At 46.9% G+C, this 22,178-nt stretch overlaps 1 protein-coding gene across 1 annotated transcript in view; it reads right to left on the bottom strand.

The window, feature by feature from the left end:
* The window catches only part of FCGBP (Fc fragment of IgG binding protein), a 95,795-nt gene extending 78,602 nt beyond the window's left edge, over nt 1–17,193 (bottom strand). Inside the window, exons 1-3 of the mRNA XM_030912585.1 lie at nt 17,139–17,193; nt 3,698–4,945; nt 79–428 (exon numbers count right to left, since the gene is read on the bottom strand). Of these exons, the coding sequence (XP_030768445.1) occupies nt 79–428; nt 3,698–4,945; nt 17,139–17,193 (1,653 nt within the window). The remainder of the gene's footprint in view (nt 1–78; nt 429–3,697; nt 4,946–17,138) is intronic.
* Between the last annotated feature and the right edge of the window lie 4,985 nt (nt 17,194–22,178).

The raw sequence follows: 22,178 nt of genomic DNA, 5'->3' as shown, positions 1-22,178 counted from the left end.
TCGGCCAGTTGGGCTTTGCCTCCGCTTTCGGACCTGCAGTTCATGGATGTTAACCCCCAGAAGCCCCCGGGTACTCACTAGGACGAAGCCAACTTCCCCGCGGATCAGCGACACGGAGTGGCTGTAGGCATGCACAGTGACGAGGCCCACGTAGGAGACGCGGCGGCTGCCCCGGTGCTCATTCTTGGCCTCCACGCTGAAGGCAGGCAGGGTGTCGTCCTCGCTGCACAGCTCCGCCATCGTGTACGAACAGGTGCCCATCATGTCGTAGCGACGGCCGTCGAAGGTGGTGTAATGGGGGTCGCCCTGGGCACGACAGACAGCGGTGGACTCTGCCACACACTGGGCCTTCCCGCCTACCACCTGGCAGCGCTGCCCAGCTGCGCACTGCACGCCTTCGCAGGAGGGCTTCGCTGGGGACACCACAGCTGGGGAGGGTAGGGAACAGTGAAAAGAGAGAATTAGAAGTGTCTGTGGGGTTGGAAATCCCAGCACTTTGGGAGGCCGAAGCGGGCAGATCACTTGAGGTCAGGGGTTCAAGACCAGCCTGCCCAACATGGTGAAACCCCATCTCCATTAGAAATACAAAAATTAGCAGAGCGTGGTGGCACATGCCTGTAATCCCAGCTACTCGGGAGGCTGAGGCAGGAGAATCTCTTGAACCCAGGAGGCAGAGGTTGCAGTGAGCTGAGATGGCACCACTGCACTCCAGCCTGGGTGACAGAGTGAGACTCTGTCTCACAAAAAAAGGAAGAAGGAAGAAGAAAGAAAGAAGAGGAAGAAGAAGAAGAAAGAAGAAGAAAGAAGGAAGAAGAAGAAGAAGAAGAAGAAAAAGAAGAAGAAGAAGAAGAAGAAGAAGAAGAAGAAGAAGAAGAAGAAGAGAAGAAGAAGAAGAAGAAAGAAGAAGAAGAGAAGAAGAAGGAAAGAGGAGAGGAGGAGGAGAGGAGGAAGGGAGGAGGGAGGGGGAAGGAGAGAGGGAAAAAGGAGGGGTGAGGGGATAAGGGAGGGGAGGAGTGGAGAGAGGGGGGAGGGGAGAGGAGGAGGAGAGGGAGGAGGAAGAGGGGGAGGAGAGCGGAAGAGGGGGAGGAGGAGGAAGAGGGGAGGAGGAGTGGAGGAGGAGGAAGAGGGGGGAGGAGGAAGAGGGGGAGGAGGAAGAGGGGGAGGAGGAAGAGGGGGAGGAGGGGGAGGGGGAAGAGGGGGAGGAGGAAGAGGGGAAGGAGGAGGGGGAGGAGGAAGAGGAGGAGGAAGGGGGAGGAGGAGGAGGAAGGGGGAGGACGAGGAGGGAGGAGGAGGGGGAGGGGGGAGGAGGAGAAGAAGGGGGGGAGGAGGAGGAGGGGAGGAGGAGGGGGTGGGGGAAGAGGAGGAGGAAGGGGGAGGAGGAGGAGGGAGGAGGAGGAGGGGGAGGGGGGAGGAGGAGAAGGAGGGGGAGGAGGGGGAGGAGGGGAAGGAGGAGGGGGGAGGAGGGGAAGGAGGAGGGGGGAGGAGGGGGAGGAGGAGGGGGAGGAGGGGGAGGATGGGGAGGAGGGGGGGAAGAAGCCTGCCTAGGCCTCAGAGGGAGGCATCCTGGAGTCCACTTTGCCTGGGAAGCTTGAGCAATTCGCTCACAACTGCCCATTTTTGCCCATTTTAAAGGTGGGGAAACCGAGGTCTGGAACCCCACAGGGAGATAGTTGCTCAGGCCTCTCTGAAAGTCCCAGGTTTTCTGATTCTCTAGTTTAACACAGAGCAGCCTAGAAGAAGGGAAGGCAGTTAAGTAAGAAAAGGCAGAAACAGTCATTAAACTGTTAATTTGTGTTTTTCTCTCCCCCTTTTACCCTCTTCCCTACCTTCCCTCCAGGGTCAAAAAGAGCTAAGGGATTATTTATTTATTTATTTATTTTTATTTTTTGAGACGGAGTCTCACTCTGTCTTCCAGGCTGAGTGCAGTGGCCCAATCTCAGCTCTCACTGCAAGCTCCGCCTCCCGGGTTCACGCCAATCTCCTGCCTCAGCCTCTCTAGTAGCTGGGACTACAGGAGCCCGCTACCACGCCCGGGTAATTTTTTTGTATTTTTAGTAGAGAAGGGGTTTCACTGTGTTAGCCAAGATGGTCTCGATCTCCTGACCTCGTGATCTGCCTGCCTCGGCCTCCCAAAGTGCTGGGATTACAGGCGTGAGCCACTGCGCCTGGCTGAGCTAAGGGATTTTTTTAAGGACAGAAAATGGAAGACAGGCTTCAGCAGGATGAAAAGGACTATGGAGTCAGGCCGCCTAGGTAGGAATCCTGGCTCAACCAACTGGCTCTGAGAAACTGGGCAAGTGGTTTTAAACGCCCTCTGCCTCAGTTTCCTCATTTGTAACATAGGGGTAATAATAATACCTCCTTCATAGGGATCTTGGTGGGGGGTGTTTGAATTAAATAAGCTAAAACTCGAGAAAGTTTTAGAAGTGAACCTAGGTGTTAAATGGAGTGTTACCCATTATAATTAATCACCCACCACTCCCTCATTCTATTTCTCAAGCCCAAAGTGGCTCCTTGAAGTTGGGTGGCTTCCATGTCTTGAAGGTTAGGGGAGGGACATTTTTGCCAGGTCCAGGAACCCCAGAGACTTAGCCTGGCAGGGACTACATGGGAAGAAACAGCTTTTCCTCCATCTTCCTTCCAGTCTTCAAAAGTTTTTGCAGCTGGGTGTGGTGTCTCAGGCCTGTAATTCAAGCCCTTTGAGAGGCTGAGGCAGGAGGATTGCTTTAGCCCAGGAGTTTGAGACCAGCCTGGGCCACATGGCAAGACCCTGTCCCTACAAAAAAAAAATTAAAAATTACCTGGGTGTGGTGGTGCATGCCTGTAGTCTCAGCTACTTGGGAGGCTGAGGAAGGACTGCTTTAGTCCAAGAGTTCAAGGCTGCAGTGAGCTGTGATCACTCCAGCCCAAGTGACACCCTGTCTCTAAAACAAAAAAAGTTTTGAGGGAGAAGCCGTTATTCCCATTTTACGGATGTGGAAACTGAAGCCCACAGAGATGAAGTCACTTGTCCAAGATCACACAGGAGACCTGGGATTTGAACCCTGGGACCCTGCACTACACTGACAGCATCTCATGGACTGAGCCTGAGGTCACACAAACTGCCAGGTCGTATACATTAACTGTGTCAAAAACACGTGAAACACCTAGAAAGATTGCAAGGTACTCCCCCTCCCCAACACGTAGTCGTCTTACTATCATACATTTAGACCTCCTGAGTTTGGGTATCAACATTCCTACATGAGGTGTGGAGAGTGGCTTAGCAACTGGTGTGGCTATGTCAGTTGCTAAAATATCAAAATATTTCCAAACTGGTTGGTAAGAAGCTGCTGACCTGACTGTCCCCCACAACCCCAAAGATCCCTCCTTCTCAGCACCCTGGCTCTCCCCTAGGATGCTTCCCAGAACAAACCAACAGACAGGGGCTGATGCCAGCATGATGGGGGCTTCAGGACCCTGTCACAGTGCTCGGGCTGCTGTCTCTTCTGACTGGTAGTGCCCCAGCTCTCCCTGGTTGCTAAACATTTAGAATATTGTTTCTGGGAGGATGGGAGGGGCTGAGAAGACTTGAGGAAGGATGTTTCGGAGAAGGGAAGTGAGGGGAGGACAACCAGGATCCCGAAAGCCACAGAGGAGCAGGTGGGTGGAAAAGCGGTCACCCCGTGGACAGGACCAGGGGATATTTTCCATCACTCACTCCGACCGCAATCAGCTGCTGTTGCGTAGCCTGTAGCCTCGGCCAGTCCGAAGGTGAGCAGCCCGAAGTTGGTGGTGGCCTCGGCCGTGTGGATCGTGTCAGCCGTGCCGAGCTCCACTTCAGCATACGAGAACTCACTGCCTGGCACAGCCGCCCAGGTGAGCTTGGCCCCCACTGCATGCCCATCTATGGTCAGCTCGCTGGTAGCCTTTGTCTGTGCCACCACCAGGGCCACGCCCTCAGAGCCTGGTACACTCTTGACCACATAGGCAGGGCAGTAGGCCGCCACATCTGGGATCAGGACCAGGTAGGGGTCATAAGTCACTTCATTCCTTATGGCACCTGTGCCAAACAGCAGGACCTGGATGCCCACATTTGCAGACAGGTAGAGTGACCGGGATGGCCGAACCTCAAACTCTACCACATCACCTGCCTGGAGCCCACGGGAGCCAGTGATACCCCCATGGTTATAGGTCAGCTGTGTGGCCTGGCTGGCCACAACGAAGGCCAAATCATAGCGGGACTGGGAGGCCAGCGGGGGTACTACATAGTGGGTGCCCCAGGCAGATGTGGGTAGCAGCTGCTCGACCACATGGTTACAGGTCGTATGTTTCTGGGCACAGCTGTGGCCAGAGAGGACAGCCACGGGGCTACTAGCTGTGACCTTTGACCCCGAGAGATCCACTGAGCTCTGTAGCTGGGCCACATTGTAGGGCTCTAGAGTCACACTTAGGACATCGCCTGCTGGATAGAACTTGCCATTGAATGTCACTGACCCCTTCAGCGTGACACTGACCGAAGCACCTGCGGCACCGGCCACCACGGCAAACTCCTTGACATTCCTGGCTGAGGTGCCGGGGGGTGTGAGCACAAAGTACTCGGTGCCCAGGGCCTGGATGGGCCGCAGCAGTGTCAGCTCCGCTGTGTTGGGCTTGGCATTTAGTGCCTGCACAGAGATAGCATGGTCAGAGTGGATCACCACCGCGTGCTGGAAGATCTTGCTGCCTATCATCTCAGCGTTGGCACTAATGTTGACCATGACAGACTCCCCAGGCCTCACTGTGACGTTCTTTGAGGTTTTGTCTGCCTGGCTGAGGATGAAGACAGAAGCGGGGCTCTCTGACAGGCTGGAGATAAGGAGGCAGGGGTAGGCCTTGCTGTAGGCCAGCTGATAGTTCTGCAGGAAGGCTGTGAGGAATTCGTTCCTGCCAGTGTTCTTGAGGTCCGCTGAAGCCTCCTGGGTCATTCCTGGTTGAGAAAATACAGTTGTGGGTCTACTTATCCAATCCTCTTCACCTTTTGCTCTACACCCAGAAACATGTTGAAATATTAACCTGGGCTTTTCTTCCCCGCTTTGCTTTCCTTTCTTCTGATTCATGCAGCATTTGTCTACAAGCCTTGCTGGCTTTTGTTTTTCAAAAATCTAAACACCTTAGACAGGGCCCTCAAACTCAAATGCTGATGGGGCCAGGCAAGAAATATAAATGTGTGAAACAGTCCCGGAGGGGCGACTGTGGAACTGGAGCACTCCTACACCATCTAAAGTGGGTTGTTGCTTATGCAAATCAATCAGTGTGATACATCTTATCAACAGAATAAAGGACAAAAACTATATGATCACTACAATTGAGCCAGAAAAGCATTTGATAAAATTTAACAACCTTTCATGATAAAAATTCTCAAGAAAGTGAATATGGAAGAAACACACCCCAACATGATGAAAGCCATGTACAACAGACCCACAGCTGCTATCACACTGAATGGGGAAAAACTGAAAGCCTTTGCTCCAAGATCTGGAACACAACAAGGATGTCCACTTTCACCACTATTCTTCAACATATTGTTGTTAGTCCTAGCTAAACCTCTTAGACAATAGAAAAAAATAAAGGGTATCCAAACTGGAAAAAAAAGAGAGGTCAAATTATCTTTGTTTGAAGATGATATAATCTTATATTTAGAAAAACCTAAAGACACCTGGGCTTGGTGGCTCACGCCTATAATCCCAGCACTTTGGGAGGCCGAGGTGGGCAGATCAAGAGGTTAAGAGATTGAGACCATCCTAACCAACATGGTGAAACCTGTCTCTATTAAAAATACAAAAAAAAAAAAAATTAGCCTGGTATGGTGGCAGACACCTGTAATCCCAGCTACTCAGGAGGTTGAGGCGGGAGAATCACTTGAACCTGGGAGGTGGAGATGGCGGTGAGCCAAGATTGCACCATTGCACTCCAGCCTGGGCAACAAGAGCAAAACTCCGTATCAAAAAAAAAAAAAAAAGAAAGAAAGAAAGAAAAGAAAAAGAGAAATACATTCATCAAGAAGCTATTAGAACTGATAAACAAATTCACTAAACTTGCAGGATACAAAATCAACATACAAAAATCAGTAGCATTTCTATATGCTAACAGCAAACAATCTGAAAAAAAAAAAAAGGAAAGTAATCCCATTTATAATAGCCACAAATAAAATAAAACACCTAGGAATAAACCAAAGAAATGAAAGATCTCTACAATGAAAACTATGCAACAGTAATGAAAGAAATGGAAGAGGACACACACCAAAAAAATGGAAAGATATTCCATGTTCATGGATTGGAAGGTGCAATATTGTTAAAATGTCCAGACTACCCAAAGCAATCTACAGATTCAGTGCAATCCCTATAAAAATACCAGCGACATTCTTTACAGAACTAGAAGACTAATCCCAAAATTTATGTGGAAACATGAAATACCCAGAATAGCCAAAGCCATCCTGAGCATAAAGAACAAAACTGGAGGAATCACATTACCTGACTTCACATTATACTACAAAACTATAGTAACCAAAACAGTGTGGCACTGGCATAAGAACAAACACATGGACCAGTGGAAAAGAATATAGAACACAGAAACAAATCTACCCACCTACAGTGAATTCATTTTTGACAAAGATCCCAAGAACATACACTGTGGGATATCCAGTTTTCCCAGCACCATTTATCTTCAGTAAAATAAAGGTGGCATGTACCTGTAATCCCAGCTACTCGGGAAGCTGAGGATTTATCTTCAATAAGTGGTGCTGGGAAAACTGTATATCCATATGCAGAAGAGTGAAACTAGACCCCTATCTCTCACCATATATAACAATCAAATCAGAATGGATTAAAGACTTAAATCTAAGACCTCAGACTATGAAACTACTACAAGAAGACATTTGGTAAACTCTCCAGTTCATTGGTCTGGGCAAAAATTTATTGAGTAATACATCACAAGCACAGGCAACCAAAGAAAAATGGACAAATGGGATCACATCAACCTAAAAAGCTTCTACTCAGCAAAGGAAACAATCCACAAAGTGAAGACACAACTGACAGAATGGGAGAAAATATTTACAACCCATCGAGCTAAAGCAATTAGACGAGAGAAAGAAATAAAGACATCCAAATTGGAAAAACAAAACAAACAAAAAAGAAGTCAAATTATCCTTGTTTGCAGATGGTATAATCTTATATTTTAAAAAAAAAAACCTAAAGACTCCATCAAAAAGCTATTGCAGGATACAATATCAACACACAAAAATCAGTAGCCTTTCTATATGGTACTGACAAGGGATTAATAACCAGAATATAAAAGGAGCTCAAACAACTCAACAGGAAAAAAATCAAATAATCTGATGTGTGTGTGTGTGTGTCTGAGATGGGGTCTTGCTCTGTCACCCAGGCTGGACTGCAGTGGCGCGATCTCAGCTCACTGCAACCTCTGCCTCCTGGGTTCAAGTGATTCTCTTGCCTCAGCCTCCCAAGTAGGTGGGATTACAGGCATGTGCCACCATGCCTGGCTAATTTTTGTACTTTTAGTAGAGACGGGGTTTCACCATGTTGGCCAGGTTGCTCTCAAACTCCTGACCTCAAGTGATCCATCTGCCTCAGCCTCCCAAAGTGATGGGATTAGAGGTGTGAGCCACCACGCCCGAATTAATCTGATTTAAAAATGGGCAAAAGATCTGAATAGACATTTCTCAAAGAAGACATACACATGGCCAGCAGGTATATCAAAAAATGCTCAACATCACTAATCATCAGAGGAATGCAAATTAAAGCTACAATGAGATACCATCTCACTCGTGTTAAAATGGCTTTTATCCTAAAGAAAGGCAATAATGAATGCGGGTAAGCATGTGGAGAAAAGGGAATCTCTTACACTGTTGGTGGGACTGTATGTCACTACAATCACTATCAATAATAGTATGAAGGTTTCTCAGAAAACTAAAACTAGAACTACTACATGATCCAGCAGTTCCTTTCCTTCCAAGACAGGAAGTCAGTATATCCAAGAGACATCTGCTTTCCCATGTTTATTGCAGCACTATTCATAATAGCTGAGATATGGAATCAACCTAAGTGTCCATCAACAGATGAAAGGATAATGGAAATTGAGTACACACAAACAATGGAGAATCATTCTGCCATAAAAAAAGAATGAGATCACCCTGCACAGTGGCTCACACCTAAAATCCCAGCACTTTGGGAAGCCGAGGCAGGTGGATCACTTCAGGTAAGGAGTTCGAGAGCAGCCTGGCCAACATGGTGAAACCCTGTCTCTACTAAAAATACAAAAATTAGCCAGGAATGGTGGCATGTACCTGTAATCCCAGCTACTCAGGAGGCTGAGGCACAAGAATTACTTGAACCTGGGAGGTGGAGGTTGCAATGAACCGAGAAAGTGCCACTGTACTCCAGCCTGGGTAACAGCGTGAGACTTGGTCTCAAAAAAAAAAAAAAAAAAAAAAAAAAGAAGGAATGAGATTCTGTTATTTGCAACAACATGGATGGAACTGGAGGACATTATGTTAAGTGAAATAAGCCCAGTGCAGAAAGACAAATTTCACATGTTCTCACTCATGTATGGGAGTTTAAAATTTTTAACTGATGAACTCGTAGAAATAGAGAGTGAAGCCTGACTCTCTTTTTGGACTCAGCCCACCTGCACCCAGGTAAAATAAACAGCCTTGTTGCTCACACAAAGCCTGTTTGGTGGTCTCTTCACACGGACACATGAAACATTTGGTGCTGAAGACCAGGGTCAGCGGGACTCCTTCAGGAGACTAGTCCGCTGTCCTCATCCTCACCCCGTGAAGAGATCCACCTATGACCTCGGGTCCTCAGACCAACCATTTCAAGGAAGAGCTCACCGATTTTAAATCAGGTAAGTGGCCTCTTTTTACTCTCTTCTCCAACGTCTCTCACTATCCCTCAACCTCTTTCTCCTTTCAATCTTGGCGCCACCCTTCAATCTCTTCCTTCTCTTAATTTCAATTCCTTTCACTTTCTGGTAGAGACAAAGGAGACACATTTTATCCGTGGACCCAAAACTCTGCCGCCGGTCATGGACTCCGGAAGGCAGCCTTCCCTTGGTATTTAATCATTGCGGGGAGGCCTCTCTGATTATTCACCCACGTTCCATTGGTATCTGATCTCCACGGGGATGCCTGCCTTGGTCATTCACCCATGTTCCCTTGGTGGCAAGTCAATTGCGGGGACACCTGCTTTGGCTGCTCACCCACGTTGCAGCCCAGGGCTGCTCCCCATCCCCTTCTCCATGTCTCTACCCTTCTCTTTAAACTTGCCTCCTTCACTATGGGCAAACTTCCACCCTCCATTCTTTCTTCTTCTCCCTTAGCCTGTGTTCTCAAGAACTTAAAACCTCTTCAACTCTCGCCTGACCTAAAATCTAAGCATCTTATTTTCTTCTGCATCACCGTTTGGCCCCAATACAAACTCGACAATGGTTTTAAATGGCCAGAAAATGGCACTTTTGATTTCTCCATCCTACGAGATCTAGATAATTTTTGTCGAAAAATGGGCAAATGGTCTGAGGTGCCTGATGTCCAGGCATTCTTTTACACATTGGTCCTTCCCTAGTCTCTGCTCCCAATGCAACCCGTCCCAAATCTTTCTTCTTTCTTCTTTCTCTCCTGTCTGTTCCTTCAGTCTCCACCCCAAGCTTCGAGTCCTATGAATCCTTCTTTTTTACAGACTCATAAGACCTCTCCCCTTCTCCCCAGGCTGCTCCTTGCCAGGTGGAGCCAGCTCCCAATTCTTCCTCAGCCTCTGCTCCCCCACCCTATAATCTTTCTATCCCCTCCCCTCCTCACACCCGGTCTGGTTTACAGTTTTGTTCAGCGACTAGCCCTCCTCCACCTACCCACCTCTTAGAGAGGTGGCTGGAGCTGAAGGCATAGTCAGGGTACAGGGCCTTTTTCTCTATCAGACCTTTCCCAAATCAGCTAGTGTTTAGACTCTTTCTCATCAGACCCCACTAAATATATACAGGAATTCCGATATCTAACTCTGTCCTACAGTTTAACCTGGAGTGACTTAAATGTCATCCTAAATTCTACCCTCTCCCCAGATGAATCGGAAAGAGCTTTTTCTCTAGCCCAGTCTCATGCTGACAACTGCCAGCTTTATGAGCCAGACCTCTAGGAAGGCATTACAGCAGTTCCCCGAGGAGATCCCCAGTGGAACTATCAGGCCGATTCCCCAGGTATAGCAAGGCGAGATAACATGGTTTCCTGCCTAGTCGAAGGGCTTAAAAAGGCAGCTTACAAAGCTGTTAATTATGACAAACTTAAAGAAACTACACAAGGTAAAGAACCCAGCCCAATTCACGGCCCGCTTAGCAACAACCCTTAGACACTTTACCGCCCTAGACCCAGAGAGGCCAGAAGGCTGCCTTCTTCTTAATATGCATTTTATCACCCAGTCAGCTCCTGACATAAGAAAAAGCTCCAAAAATTAGATTCTGGCCCTCAAACCCCACAACAGAACTTAATTAACCTCACCTTCAAGGTGTACAATAGTAGAGAAGAGTTGCAATTACTTGCCTCTGCTGTGAGAGAAACCCCAGCCATATCTCCAGCACACAAAAACTTCAAAACACCTAAGCCACAGCGGTCAGGCGTTCCTTCAGGACCTCCTCCCCCAGGATCTTGCTTCAAGTGCTGGAAATCTGGCCACTGGGCCAAGGAATGTCTGCAGCCCGGGATTCCTCCTAAGCCGTGTCCCATCTGTGCGGGATCCCACTGGAAACTGAACTGTCCAGCTGGCCCAAGGCTCTGACTGACTCCTTCTCAGAGTCACTGACTCCTTCTTGGCTTAGCAGCTGAAGACTGACACTGCCCGATTGCCTCGGAAGCCTACAGGATCATCACAGATGCTTTCGGTACCTCTTACAGTGGAGGGTAAGTCTGTCCCCTTCTTAATTAATACAGAGGCTACCCTCCACATTACCTTCTTTTCAAGGGCCTGTTTCCCTTGCCTCCATAACTGTTGTGGGTATTGACAACACAGGCTTCTAAACCTCTTAAAACTCCCCCCTCTGGTGCCAACTTGGACAATGTTCTTTTATTCAGTCCTTTTTAGTTATCCCCACCTGCCCAGTTGCCTTATTATGTTGAGATATTTTAACTAAATTATCTGCTTCTCTGAGTATTCCTGGGCTACAGCCACACCTCATTGCCACCTTTTGCCCCAGTTCAAAGCCTCCTTCACATCCTCTCCTTGTATCTCCCCACCTTAATCCACAAGTATAGGATACCTCTACTCCCTCCTTGGTGACAAATGATGCACCCCTTACCATCCCATTAAAACCTAATCACCCTTACCCCGCTCAATGCCAATATCCCATCCCACAGCACGCTTTAGAAGGATTAAAGCCTGTTATCACTTGCCTGTTACAGCATTGCCTTTTAAAGCCTATAAACTCTCCTTACAATTCCCCCATTTTACCTGTCCCAAAACCGGACAAGCCTTACGGTTAGTTCAGGATCTGCGCCTTATCAACCAAATTGTCTAGCCTACCCATCCCATGGTGCCAAAGTCAGTATACTCTCCTATCCTCAATAGCTCCCTCCACAACCCCTCCATAACCCATTATTCTGTTCTGGATCTCAAACATGCTTTCTTTACTATTCCTTGTACCCTTCATCCCAGCCTCTCTTCGCTTTCACTTAGGCTGACCCTGACACCCCTCAGGTTCAGCAAATTACCTGGGCTGTACTGCCGCAAGGCTTCACAGACAGCTCCCATGACTTCAGTCAAGCCCAAATTTCTTCCTCATCTGTTACCTATCTCAGTATAATTCTTTATGAAAACACGTACTCTCCCTGCTGATCATGAACGGCTAATCTCCCAAACCCAAACCCCTTCTACAAAACAACAACTCCTTTCCTTCCTAGGCATGGTTAGGTACTTCCGCCTTTGGATACCTAGTTTTGCAATCCTAACGAAACCATTATATAAACTCTCAAAAGGAAACCTAGCTGACCACATAGATCCTAAATCCTTTCCCCACTCCTCTTTCTGTTCCTTGAAGACAGCTTTAGAGACTGCCCCAACACTAGCTCTCCCTGACTCATCCCAACCCTTTTCATTACACACAGCTGAAGTGCAGGGCTGTGCAGTCGGAATTCTTACACAAGGACCGGGCCACGCCCTGTAGCTTTTTTGTCCAAACGACTTGACCTTACTGTTTTAGGCTGGCCATCATGTCTCCGTGCAGTGGCTGCCGCCGCCCTAATAGTTTTAGAGGCCCTCAAAATCACAAACTATGCTCAACTCATTCTCTACAGCTCTCATAATTCCCAAAATCTATTTTCTTCCTCACACCTGACGCATATACTTTCTGCTCCCCGGCTCCTTCAGCTATACTCACTCTTTGTTGAGTCTCCCTCAATTATCATTGTTCCTGGCCCAGACTTCAATCCGGCCTCCCACATTATTCCGGATACCACACCTGACCCCCATGACTGTATCTCTCTGATCCACCTGACATTCACTCCATTTCCCCATAGTTCCTTCTTTCCTGTTCCTCACCCTGATCACACTTGGTTTATTGATGGCAGTTCCACCAGGCCTAATTGCCACTCACCAGCAAAGGTAGGCTATGCTATAGTATCTTCCACATCTATCATTGAGGCTACTGCTCTGCCACCCTCCACTACCTCTCAGCAAGCCGAACTCATTGCCTTAATTCTGGCCCTCACTCTTGTAAAGGGACTATGAGTCAATATTTATACTGACCCCATATCCTGCACCACCATGCTGTTTCATGAGCTGAAAGCTTTCCTCACTACACAAGGGTCCTCCATCATTAATCCCTCTTTAATAAAAACTCTTCTCAAGCCCGCTTTACTTCCAAAGGAAGCTGGAGTCATTCACTGCAAGGGCCATCAAAAGGCATCAGATCCCGTCACTCAGGAAAACGCTTATGCTGATAAGGTAGCTAAAAAAGCAGCTAGCTTTCCAACTTCTGTCCCTCATGGCCAGTTTTTCTCCTCCTCATCTCATCACTCCCACCTACTCCCCGACTGAAACTTCCACCTATCAATCTCTTCCCACACAAGGCAAATAGTTCTTAGACCAAGGAAAATATCTCTTTCCAGCCTCTCAGGCCCATTCTATTCTATCGTCATCTCATAACCTCTTCTATGTAGGTTACAAGCTGCTAGCCCGCCTCTTAGATCCTCTCATTTCCTTTCCATCGTGGAAATCTATCCTTAAGGAAATCACTTCTCAGTGTTCCATCTACTATTCTACTACTCCTCAGGGATTGTTCAGGCCCCGTCCCTTCCCTACACATCAAGCTCAGGGACTTGACCCTGCCCAGGACTGGCAAATTGACTTTACTCACATGCCACTTTAGTCAGGAAACTAAAATACCTCTTGGTCTAGGTAGACACTTTCACTGGATGGGTAGAGGTCTTTCCCACCCAGTCTGAGAAAGCCATTGTGATCATTTCTTCCCTTCTGTCAGACATAATTCCTCAGTTTGGCCTTCCCACCTCTATACAGTCCGATAACAGACCGGCCTTTACTAGTCAAATCACCCAAGCAGTTTCTCATGCTCTTGGTATTCAGTGGCTCCTGGTTTTACCTCAAACTGCCACCCTTAAGTCTCTCTTTAACTGGATAGAAGATCTTCAGTACACTCCAATACTTTCACCCTGATGAAGTCCTATTGTTTACTTTTATACTTACTCTTATTCTCGTTCCCATTCTTATGCTACCCTCTACCTCTCCCCAGCTATCTCCACCATACTATCAATCTCACTCTCTCCTAGCCGTCTCTAATCCTTCTTTAACAAACAATCGCTAGCTTTGCATTTCTCTTTCCTCCAAATTCGAGGAGGCCCTGACTTACTCATTGCTAAAAAACAAAAGCCGGGGGGACTCTGTATATTTTTAAATGAAGAATGTTGTTTTTACCTAAATCAATCTGGCCTGGTATATGACAACATTAAAAAACTCAAGGATAGAGCCCAAAAACTCGCCAACCAAGCAAACAATAGCGTTGAATCCCCTTGGACACTCTCTAATTGGACATCCTGGGTCCTCCCAATTCTTAGTCCTTTAATACCTGTTTTTCTCCTTCTTTTATTTGGACCTTGTATCTTTCATTTAGTTTCTCAATTCATACAAAACCTCATCCAGGCCATCACCAATAATTCTATATGACAAATGCTCCTTCTAACAATCCCACAATATCACCCCTTACCCCAAAATCTTTCTTCAGTTGAATCTCTCCCACTGTAGGTTCCCACGCTGCCCCTAATCCTGCTTGAAACAGCCCTGAGAAACATCACCCATTATCTCTCCATACTGCCCCCAAAAATTTTTGCTGCCACAACACTTTACCACTATTTTGTTTTATTTTTATTAATGTAAGAAGACAGGAATGTCAGGACTCCGAGCCCAAGCTAAGCCATCATATCCCCAGCGACCTGCACGTGTACATCCAGATGGCCTGAAGCAATTGAAGATCCACAGAAGTGAAAATAGCTTAACTGATGACCTTCCACCATGGTGATTTGTTTCTGCCCCACCCTAACTGATCAATGTACTTTGTAATCTCCCCCACCCTTAAGAAGTTTCTTTGTAATTCTCCCCACCCTTGAGAATGTACTTGGTGAGCTTCACCCCCTGCCCCCAAAACATTGCTCTTAACTTCACCGCCTATCCCAGAACCTATAAGAACCAATGATAATCCCACCACCCTTTGTTGACTCTCTTTTTGGACTCAGCCCACCTACACCCAGGTGAAATAAACAGCCCTGTTGCTCACAAAAAAAAAAGAAAAAAGAAATAGAGAGTGAAATGATGGTTACCAGAGGCTGGAAATGATAGTGGGGAGTGGGGGATAAGCAGATATGGTTAATGGAAACAAAAATACAGTTAAACAGTTAGATGAAATGGATAAAATCCAGTATTTGGTAGCGGAACAGGATGACTATTATTGACAATAATTTATGGTATATTTTAAAATAACTGAGAGTGGAACTGGAATGTTCCTAACACAAAGAAATGACAAATGCTTGAGGTGATGGATGCCCTAGTTACCCTGATTTTATCATTACACACTGTATGCCTGTATCAAAATATCACAGGTACTCCATAAATGCAGACAACTACTATGTACCCATAAAAATTAAAATTTTAAAAAATATATAAACTAGTAAAAAAAAAAAATAAAGTGGGCTGTTGAGACTAGATTTCACCTGTTATAATGAAAGAATGTGAGCTTTTTAAAATTGTAAGACCTTCCTGTTTTTCTTTTTTTTTTCTTTTGAGACGGAGTCTCGCTCTGTCACCCAGGCTGGAGTGCAGTGGCATGATCTTGGCTCTCCAGAACCTCTGCCTCTCAGGTTCGAGTGATTCTACTGCCTCAGCCTCCTGAGTACTGGGACTACAGGCATGTGCCACCATGCACAGCTAACTTTTGTATTTTTTCTTTTTTTTCCCCCCTTTGAGATGGAGTCTCGCTCTGTCACCCAGGCTGGAATGCAGTGGCACGATCTCGGCTCACTGCAACCTCCGCCTCCTGGTTTCCATGCCTGGCTAATTTCTGTATTTTTAGTAAAGACATGGTTTCACCATGTTGGCCAGTCTGGTCTCAAATTCCTGACCTCAGGTGATCCACCTGCCTTGGTCTCCCAGAGTGCTGGGATTACAGGCGTGAGCCACCACGCCTGGCCGTTCTGTTTTTAAAGAGAAACTGGCTACCTGAATTTTCATGTGAAATCTCCAACCCACAATTGTTTTAAGCACTTTGGAGCTCAAAGTGAATGTACTCTGCTGCTGGTGTATGCATGATTTTCATCTTTGTGCAAACTGGAGTGCAGTGGCTTAAACACAACACACTGCAGCCTCAACCTCCTGGGCTCAAGGGATCCTCCTATCTCAGCTTCCAGTATAGCTGGGACCACAGACGTGCACTATGTGCCTGGCTCATTTTTTTTTATTTTTTCTAGAGGCAGGGTCTCACTTTGTTGCCCAAGCTGGTCTTGAACTCCTGGGCTCAGGTGATCCTCCTGCCTCAGCCTCCTGAAGTGTTGGGATTACAGGCGTGACTCACTGCACCCAACTGATTTTTGTCTTAATAGGACTTGTAGGGACCAGATGCGGTGGCTCTCGCCTGTAATCCCAGCACTTTGGGAGGCCAAGGTGGGTGGATCACTTGAGGTCAGGAGTTCATGACCAGATTGACCAACATGGTGAATTTCCATCTCTACTAAAAATACAAAATGAGCCGGACATGGTGGTGTGGGGCACCTGTAATCCCAGCTACCAGGGAGGCTGAGGCAGGAGAATCACTTCAACCCAGGAGGTGGAGGTTGCAATTAGCTGAGATTGCACCCTCGCACTCCAGTCTAGGCAACAAGAGCGAAACTCCATCTCAAATAATAATAATAATAATGGGACTTGGGGGTTTGTGAAAAGGGGATAAAGAGAACAAGAGGATTATGGAAGGGTGGATGAATTGTCTCCTATAAATAGATGGTAGTGGGGGCTTCTGACCACCCCCAACTAGGAAGAGCATCTCTGGAGCTGAGAAGAGAGAGAGAGAGGTCTAAGGAACCTTGAAGAGAGTGGTGGGGGGGACTATGTAATGACCACCTTCCATATAAAGGGGGCCTTGAAGGAAATCCCAGGGGGCCAGGGGATCAGGGAAAATGGACATTTCAAAAGTAGCCTAGATGGATGCTGACTGGTGACTAGAGGGCCCTCATATCCCATCCTCCCCCCAGTACTTTGGCTAAAATTTTACTTCCGGACACATCCCTGGGAGAACTGGGGACGACAGCCTCCAAAAACAACTTTTGTGAAATTTTCCATCAACTCAGCAGAATGAGGTTCAGAGTCAAAACCTTAGTTGAGTTGCAGAAAACCAAGACAGTTTGTGCACACTTGAGTTTGGGGACTAAGGTTTTCACCAGTGCTCCCATCCAGAAAAGGGTGAGAATCGGTGAATTCTACCACATCCCTCCGCAGAGCCTAAGGGCCTCTCTCCTGTCTCAGCTAGCCTGGGGTGACATGTGGAGGAGGCACACATGGAAGGCATGGACCCAGGCAGAGTTCCCCAGATTGGAACAAGGACATGGAGAGGGTCTTGGTCTGACTTACCCCACAGGAAGGTTGCTCCAGCCCAGAGTATCCACCAGCTCCACAGGGCACCCATGGCTGCAGTAGGAAAAGAGAAGGGATCATAGAAGGCTGAGTCACTGCCTCTGTTGGAGACTGTCCTCGGCAGAAGGGCCCACTCTCATGACAAGGGCCACCTGGGACCATGAAGGCTGAGGTGTGGAAAGAAGTCAGGCAGATTGGACCAGGGGGTATGGATCCAAGGACCAGTGTGTGTATAGGGGAGGCTGGCTGTCCAGCGGGTCTGGAGATCGGGTGGAGAGGGCAGTAGCCAGGGACAGGGTGGGGAGTTGGCTGTCTTGTGGGTCTAGGGGTAGGATGAGGAGGCCTAAAGCCAGGAGCAAGAGTAGGGGACCTGCTGTTCCACTTCCAAAGGGAACCCCAGCCCTTCTCACCTGCAGGTTCCTGGAGCTGCAGGGCCTGCCCTGTGGCAGGGCTATATAGTGGAGTTTCTGGGCCCCTCAGGCCACACCCTGGGTCACGTGCCAGGCAGATGATGCCAACTTCCTGGAGGAGGCTGCCATCCTTAGGGCCAGATGAAATGGGAAACTGTGAAGGCCTGGGAAGGAGGGATGGTGATTCTGGATGCCTGGGTTCCAAGAAGGAACTGAAGACGGCTCCTGGCCATTCCCTGGATGCCTTCTGGAAAGTTTGGTCCTGGAAGGGTGGGGTCTCTGAGGGAGACAGCTGGGGAGCAGGAAGCTGAGCACCTGGGTCCCTGGGTGGAGGTAGGGTGGGGTGGGGGTGTGGGCAGCAAGGGGGGAGGTGGCATGTGGTCATATCTGCTGGTTTAGTGGCTAGATTCCTTCCTTTGGCTCCTGCCAGGAACAACAATGAGGTACCCATATCCGGGTCCTGGTTCCTCCTCAGTCCCCACAGGCTGGGGAGTCCCTAGCCACCCACATCCTGCTTCCAGACACCACTAGGGGCAGGTGTCTGGGATGGGCAGGAGTCTGAGGCTATGGAGTGGGACACAAGACCTCCACCAAAGCCCAGTGTGGCCTTTGCGGTTTCTCATCTGCAAAACGGGAACACCAAAACCAGCATCTCTGGGCATCTTTATGTCCCAGAGATGTAAAGACATTTTCAAAGACTATAGAGCTGGGGGGCAGGCTCTTCCGGTGCGGGCGCAGGCCAGCATGCAGGTGGGCAGTGGGGCTGAGGCGATATGTGAAGAAGGGACAATGGCCTCTGTTTCCCGGTTCCACACAGACACCTGGATTCCACTTCTGATTCCAGACACCTGCCCCTGGAAATAGGATATAGGTGGCCAGAGACTCCCCAGCCTGTGGGGACCAAGGAAGAGCCAGGACCTGTTGGTTTGGGGGGGTATTTTTGTGTGTAGGGAGGGTTTGCTCTTAGCAGGGGCTAGCTGAACAGGTTTAGGGGACTCTGTGCCTCTCCATCACCCCAGAATTTGCCTGAGATGGGAGGTGGAGGTCTAGGTTGCACACAAGGAGCAGAAGAATGAGGTGAAAGTTGGGCTTTCTCATCTGGAGTCAGCTCCTCTGAGGAGCTGGCCTGACCCACGCCCTGCCTGCCTTCTCCCTGACCCAGGATCTCACTGTTTGCTAGGGGAGTCTCCCCTGGGAACAACAGCTGCAAAGCCTGGGTGCCCTCTTGGACCAACACCCTAGCAGCTGCTGCCTCTGGGGCTCCTCCTCCCTTATCACAGGATCCTGGGCCTCTGGGAGGCCAGAGTGGGTGCGGGGGCTTCTCTCTCCCTGGAGCTCCGACCAATCCCCACGCCCACCCAAGGCACATTCCTGGAGGGAAAGATAAAGGCTCAGAGTTGACTGGGATATACAGTCAACCAGGAAAATGAAGTGAGTAAATAGGAGACTAAAAGCCAGAGATAACAAGAAACAAGCAGGGGCAGGGGACCCACAGGAAATGGAAGCTTTGGGAAAAGGATGCCAGGGTCCCTGAGGGGGTCTAAAAGTTGGTGGAAGGGGCTGTTGGGTCCCTGAAAGAGATAAGGACTGGGAGGAGGAGATGTCAGGATTCCTAGGAGGAAACAGCAATTGCAAACCAAGATGTGAAAATTCTCTGTGTGAGGTCAGGCAGAGTGGCTCAGCTTGTAATTCTAGCACTTTGGGAGGCCGAGGCAGGAGGATTGCTTAAGGCCACAAGTTTGAGACCAGCCTGGTTCAAGACCAACATAGTGAGACCCTGTATCTACAAAAAGTACAAAAATTAGCCAGGCAGATGGTGCACGCTTGTAGTCCCAGCTACTTGGGAGGCTGAGGCAGGAGGATCACTTAAGGCCACAAAGTCAAGACCAGCCTGGGCAACATAGTGAGACCCTTTCTCTATAAAAAATACAAAAATAAACTGAGTGTGGTGGCGTGCACCTGTAGTCTCCACCATTCAGGAGGCTAAGGTGGGAGGATTGCTTGATCCTAGGAGTCTGAGGCTGCAGCGAGCCGTGATCATGCCACTGCACTCTGACCTGGGGAGAAAAAGAAAAAAGAAAATAAGATCCTCTGTACGCGATACCTGTCTTGTAGTTTGAGGCACTCAGAGACAAATGGGAGGTGAAGGGAAAGAATCAGGGTGAGTTTCATGGGTGTTTCTGGCTGTCAATTCTTTTTAAGCCTTGGGGGTTCCCCTGGTTGATCACAGAAAGAAGCTTTCTGCCTTCAAAATTCATCATCGCTCTCCACAGCCAGAGTCCCCAGAAATGGGGTGGTTGTGGTGGGAGATCTCACAAATTAATATTCTGTGACAATTCCCTTTGGTCTTCTTTCTCACTCCTTTTAAGGCCCAAGTGGTGTGTGTATGTACACAGCCCTGTGCCTTACCCTGTATTATATCAATTCTCAGGAAACTCTTTGGTGACCCAGGAAATAAACTCTGAGGACATTTCCTTATGGTCAGAGAAATCGCATCCATCCCTCCACTGGCAGCCTTGCTCTGAGCCCAAACAAAGGTACTTGTGTATCTGAGCCTTTCAGCCTCTCTCTGCTTATCTGCCTCTGTCTCCCTGCAACATGCGCACTGGCTACACCATCCCAGACCCCTGGGCCCCTCTGACTAGTCTTGGCTTTACAGACCTGAGCACAGTGGGAGAGAATGTACTCTCTCCAGCTAAATGCAGGCTTGTGGGCAATTTCTAATTTAATTCCTTTATGCTCTGGATCCCACAATCTGACTTCTATAGGCACTGAATGTTTTTCTAAACTCTCCAACGACCCATTATTTGCCACTTGCCTCTAGTTCCTTCCCTGTAACATTTGACATTCACACTTCCTCTCTGCCTATAATAATTGAAATTCTATAGGAGATGTTCTCTGATCATAATGGAATCAGCTTGAAATTAATAACAGAAAAACAGGGAAATCTCCACTCACAAGGATATTGAGCAACTCACTTCTAAATAATCCATGGGCCAAACAGGAAGTATCAAAAATACATAGAATTAAATGAAAACGAAAAGAAGATATTTCAAAATATGTGGGATATAGCTAAAGGGAAATGTATGGCATTAAATATTTACATTAGGAAAGAGGAAAGTTCTCAAACCAATAATCTAAGCTCTTACACAAGAAAGTAGTAAAAGACCAAAACAAACACAAAGCAGAAGAAAGGAAATAATAAAGAACAGAAATTAATAAAACTGAACATGAAAAAATCAATGAAACAAAAGAACTACTTTGTCATTGTTGTTGTTGTTGTTGTTGTTAACAAGAGCAAGGCTTTGAATTTCCCAAATGTATTTGTGGATTTGTCTATTGTTGAATAGAGCATTCTATAAATTATCAATTAGATCCTGTTGATTGATGCTGTTATTCAGTTCTTTGATACTCTCACATATTTTATCCCTGGTAGTTCTATCAATTTGGTGAGAGTGAGGTTTTTAATTCCCCAACTATATTTGTGGACTTGTCTATTTCACCTTTCAACTCTATTGGTTTTTGCTTCATGTACTTGAATCTCTGTTGTTTGGTACATATACCTTAGGATTGCAATGTCTTGGCAGAATGATCCTTTGTTTTTAGCAATGTTTTTTGTGCTGAAGGAAAATATTTTCATATTAATATAGTACTTCCTTCCTTTTAAAAATTTATATTTAAAAAATATGTATGTATATATATATGTGTGTATATATATATATTAGACAGAGTCTCACTCTGTTGCCCAAGATGGAGTGCAAGGGCATGGGCTCAGCTCACTGCAGTCTCTGCCTCCCAGGTTCACGCAATTCTCCTGCTTCAGCCTCCCAAGTAGCTGCTATTACAGGCACCTGTGACCACGCCTGGCTAATTTTCGTATTTTTAGTAGAGATGGGGTTTCACCATGTTGGCCACGCTGGTCTTGAACTCCTGACCTCAAGTGATCTACCCGCCTTGGCCTCCCAAAGTGCTGGGATTATAGGAGTGAGCCACCATGCCCAGCCTAAAATTTATATTTATAATAATATAAATTAATAAAATTAATATTTTCTATTATTTTATTTTCAACCTACCTATGTTGTTATATTTGGAGTAAAGCTTTTTGGAGACAGTATCTACTTGGGTCATTTTTTAAAATTCACTCTACCTATCTCTGGTCTTTTATTTCATGTAAGTAGATAGACTATTTACATTTAAAGTAGTTATTGATATGTTTGGACTTAAGTTTATCATTTTATTATTCATCTTCCATTTTTTCCGTTTCTCATTCTTATTTTTTTCTTGCATTCCTTTGAGTTATATGAGCAATTTTTAGCATTCCATTTTGATTTGTTTTTGAATACATAATTTGTAGAATTTTCTTAGCACTTGCTCTAGTACTACAATATACATATGTAACTGATTATAATCCAACTTATTGATATTTTACCACTTTAATTGAAGTGTTGAAACTTTACATTCATATACATCCTTTTACCCTCCCACTTATACGTATGTGTGTATATTCATATATAATAACTCTTTTAAGTATTGTCTCTTCCTATCGACATCAGATGATACTATAATTTTTTCTTCAACCAACTACGATTTTTAAAAACTCATGAGAAGGGTAATCTGCTATATTTAT

This window comes from Rhinopithecus roxellana, chromosome 12 (assembly GCF_007565055.1).
Source record: "Rhinopithecus roxellana isolate Shanxi Qingling chromosome 12, ASM756505v1, whole genome shotgun sequence".
NCBI classification, from domain to species: Eukaryota; Metazoa; Chordata; class Mammalia; order Primates; family Cercopithecidae; genus Rhinopithecus; species Rhinopithecus roxellana.
Note: the sequence above shows the minus strand (reverse complement) of the source record. Positions and strands in the feature narration are given on the sequence as shown.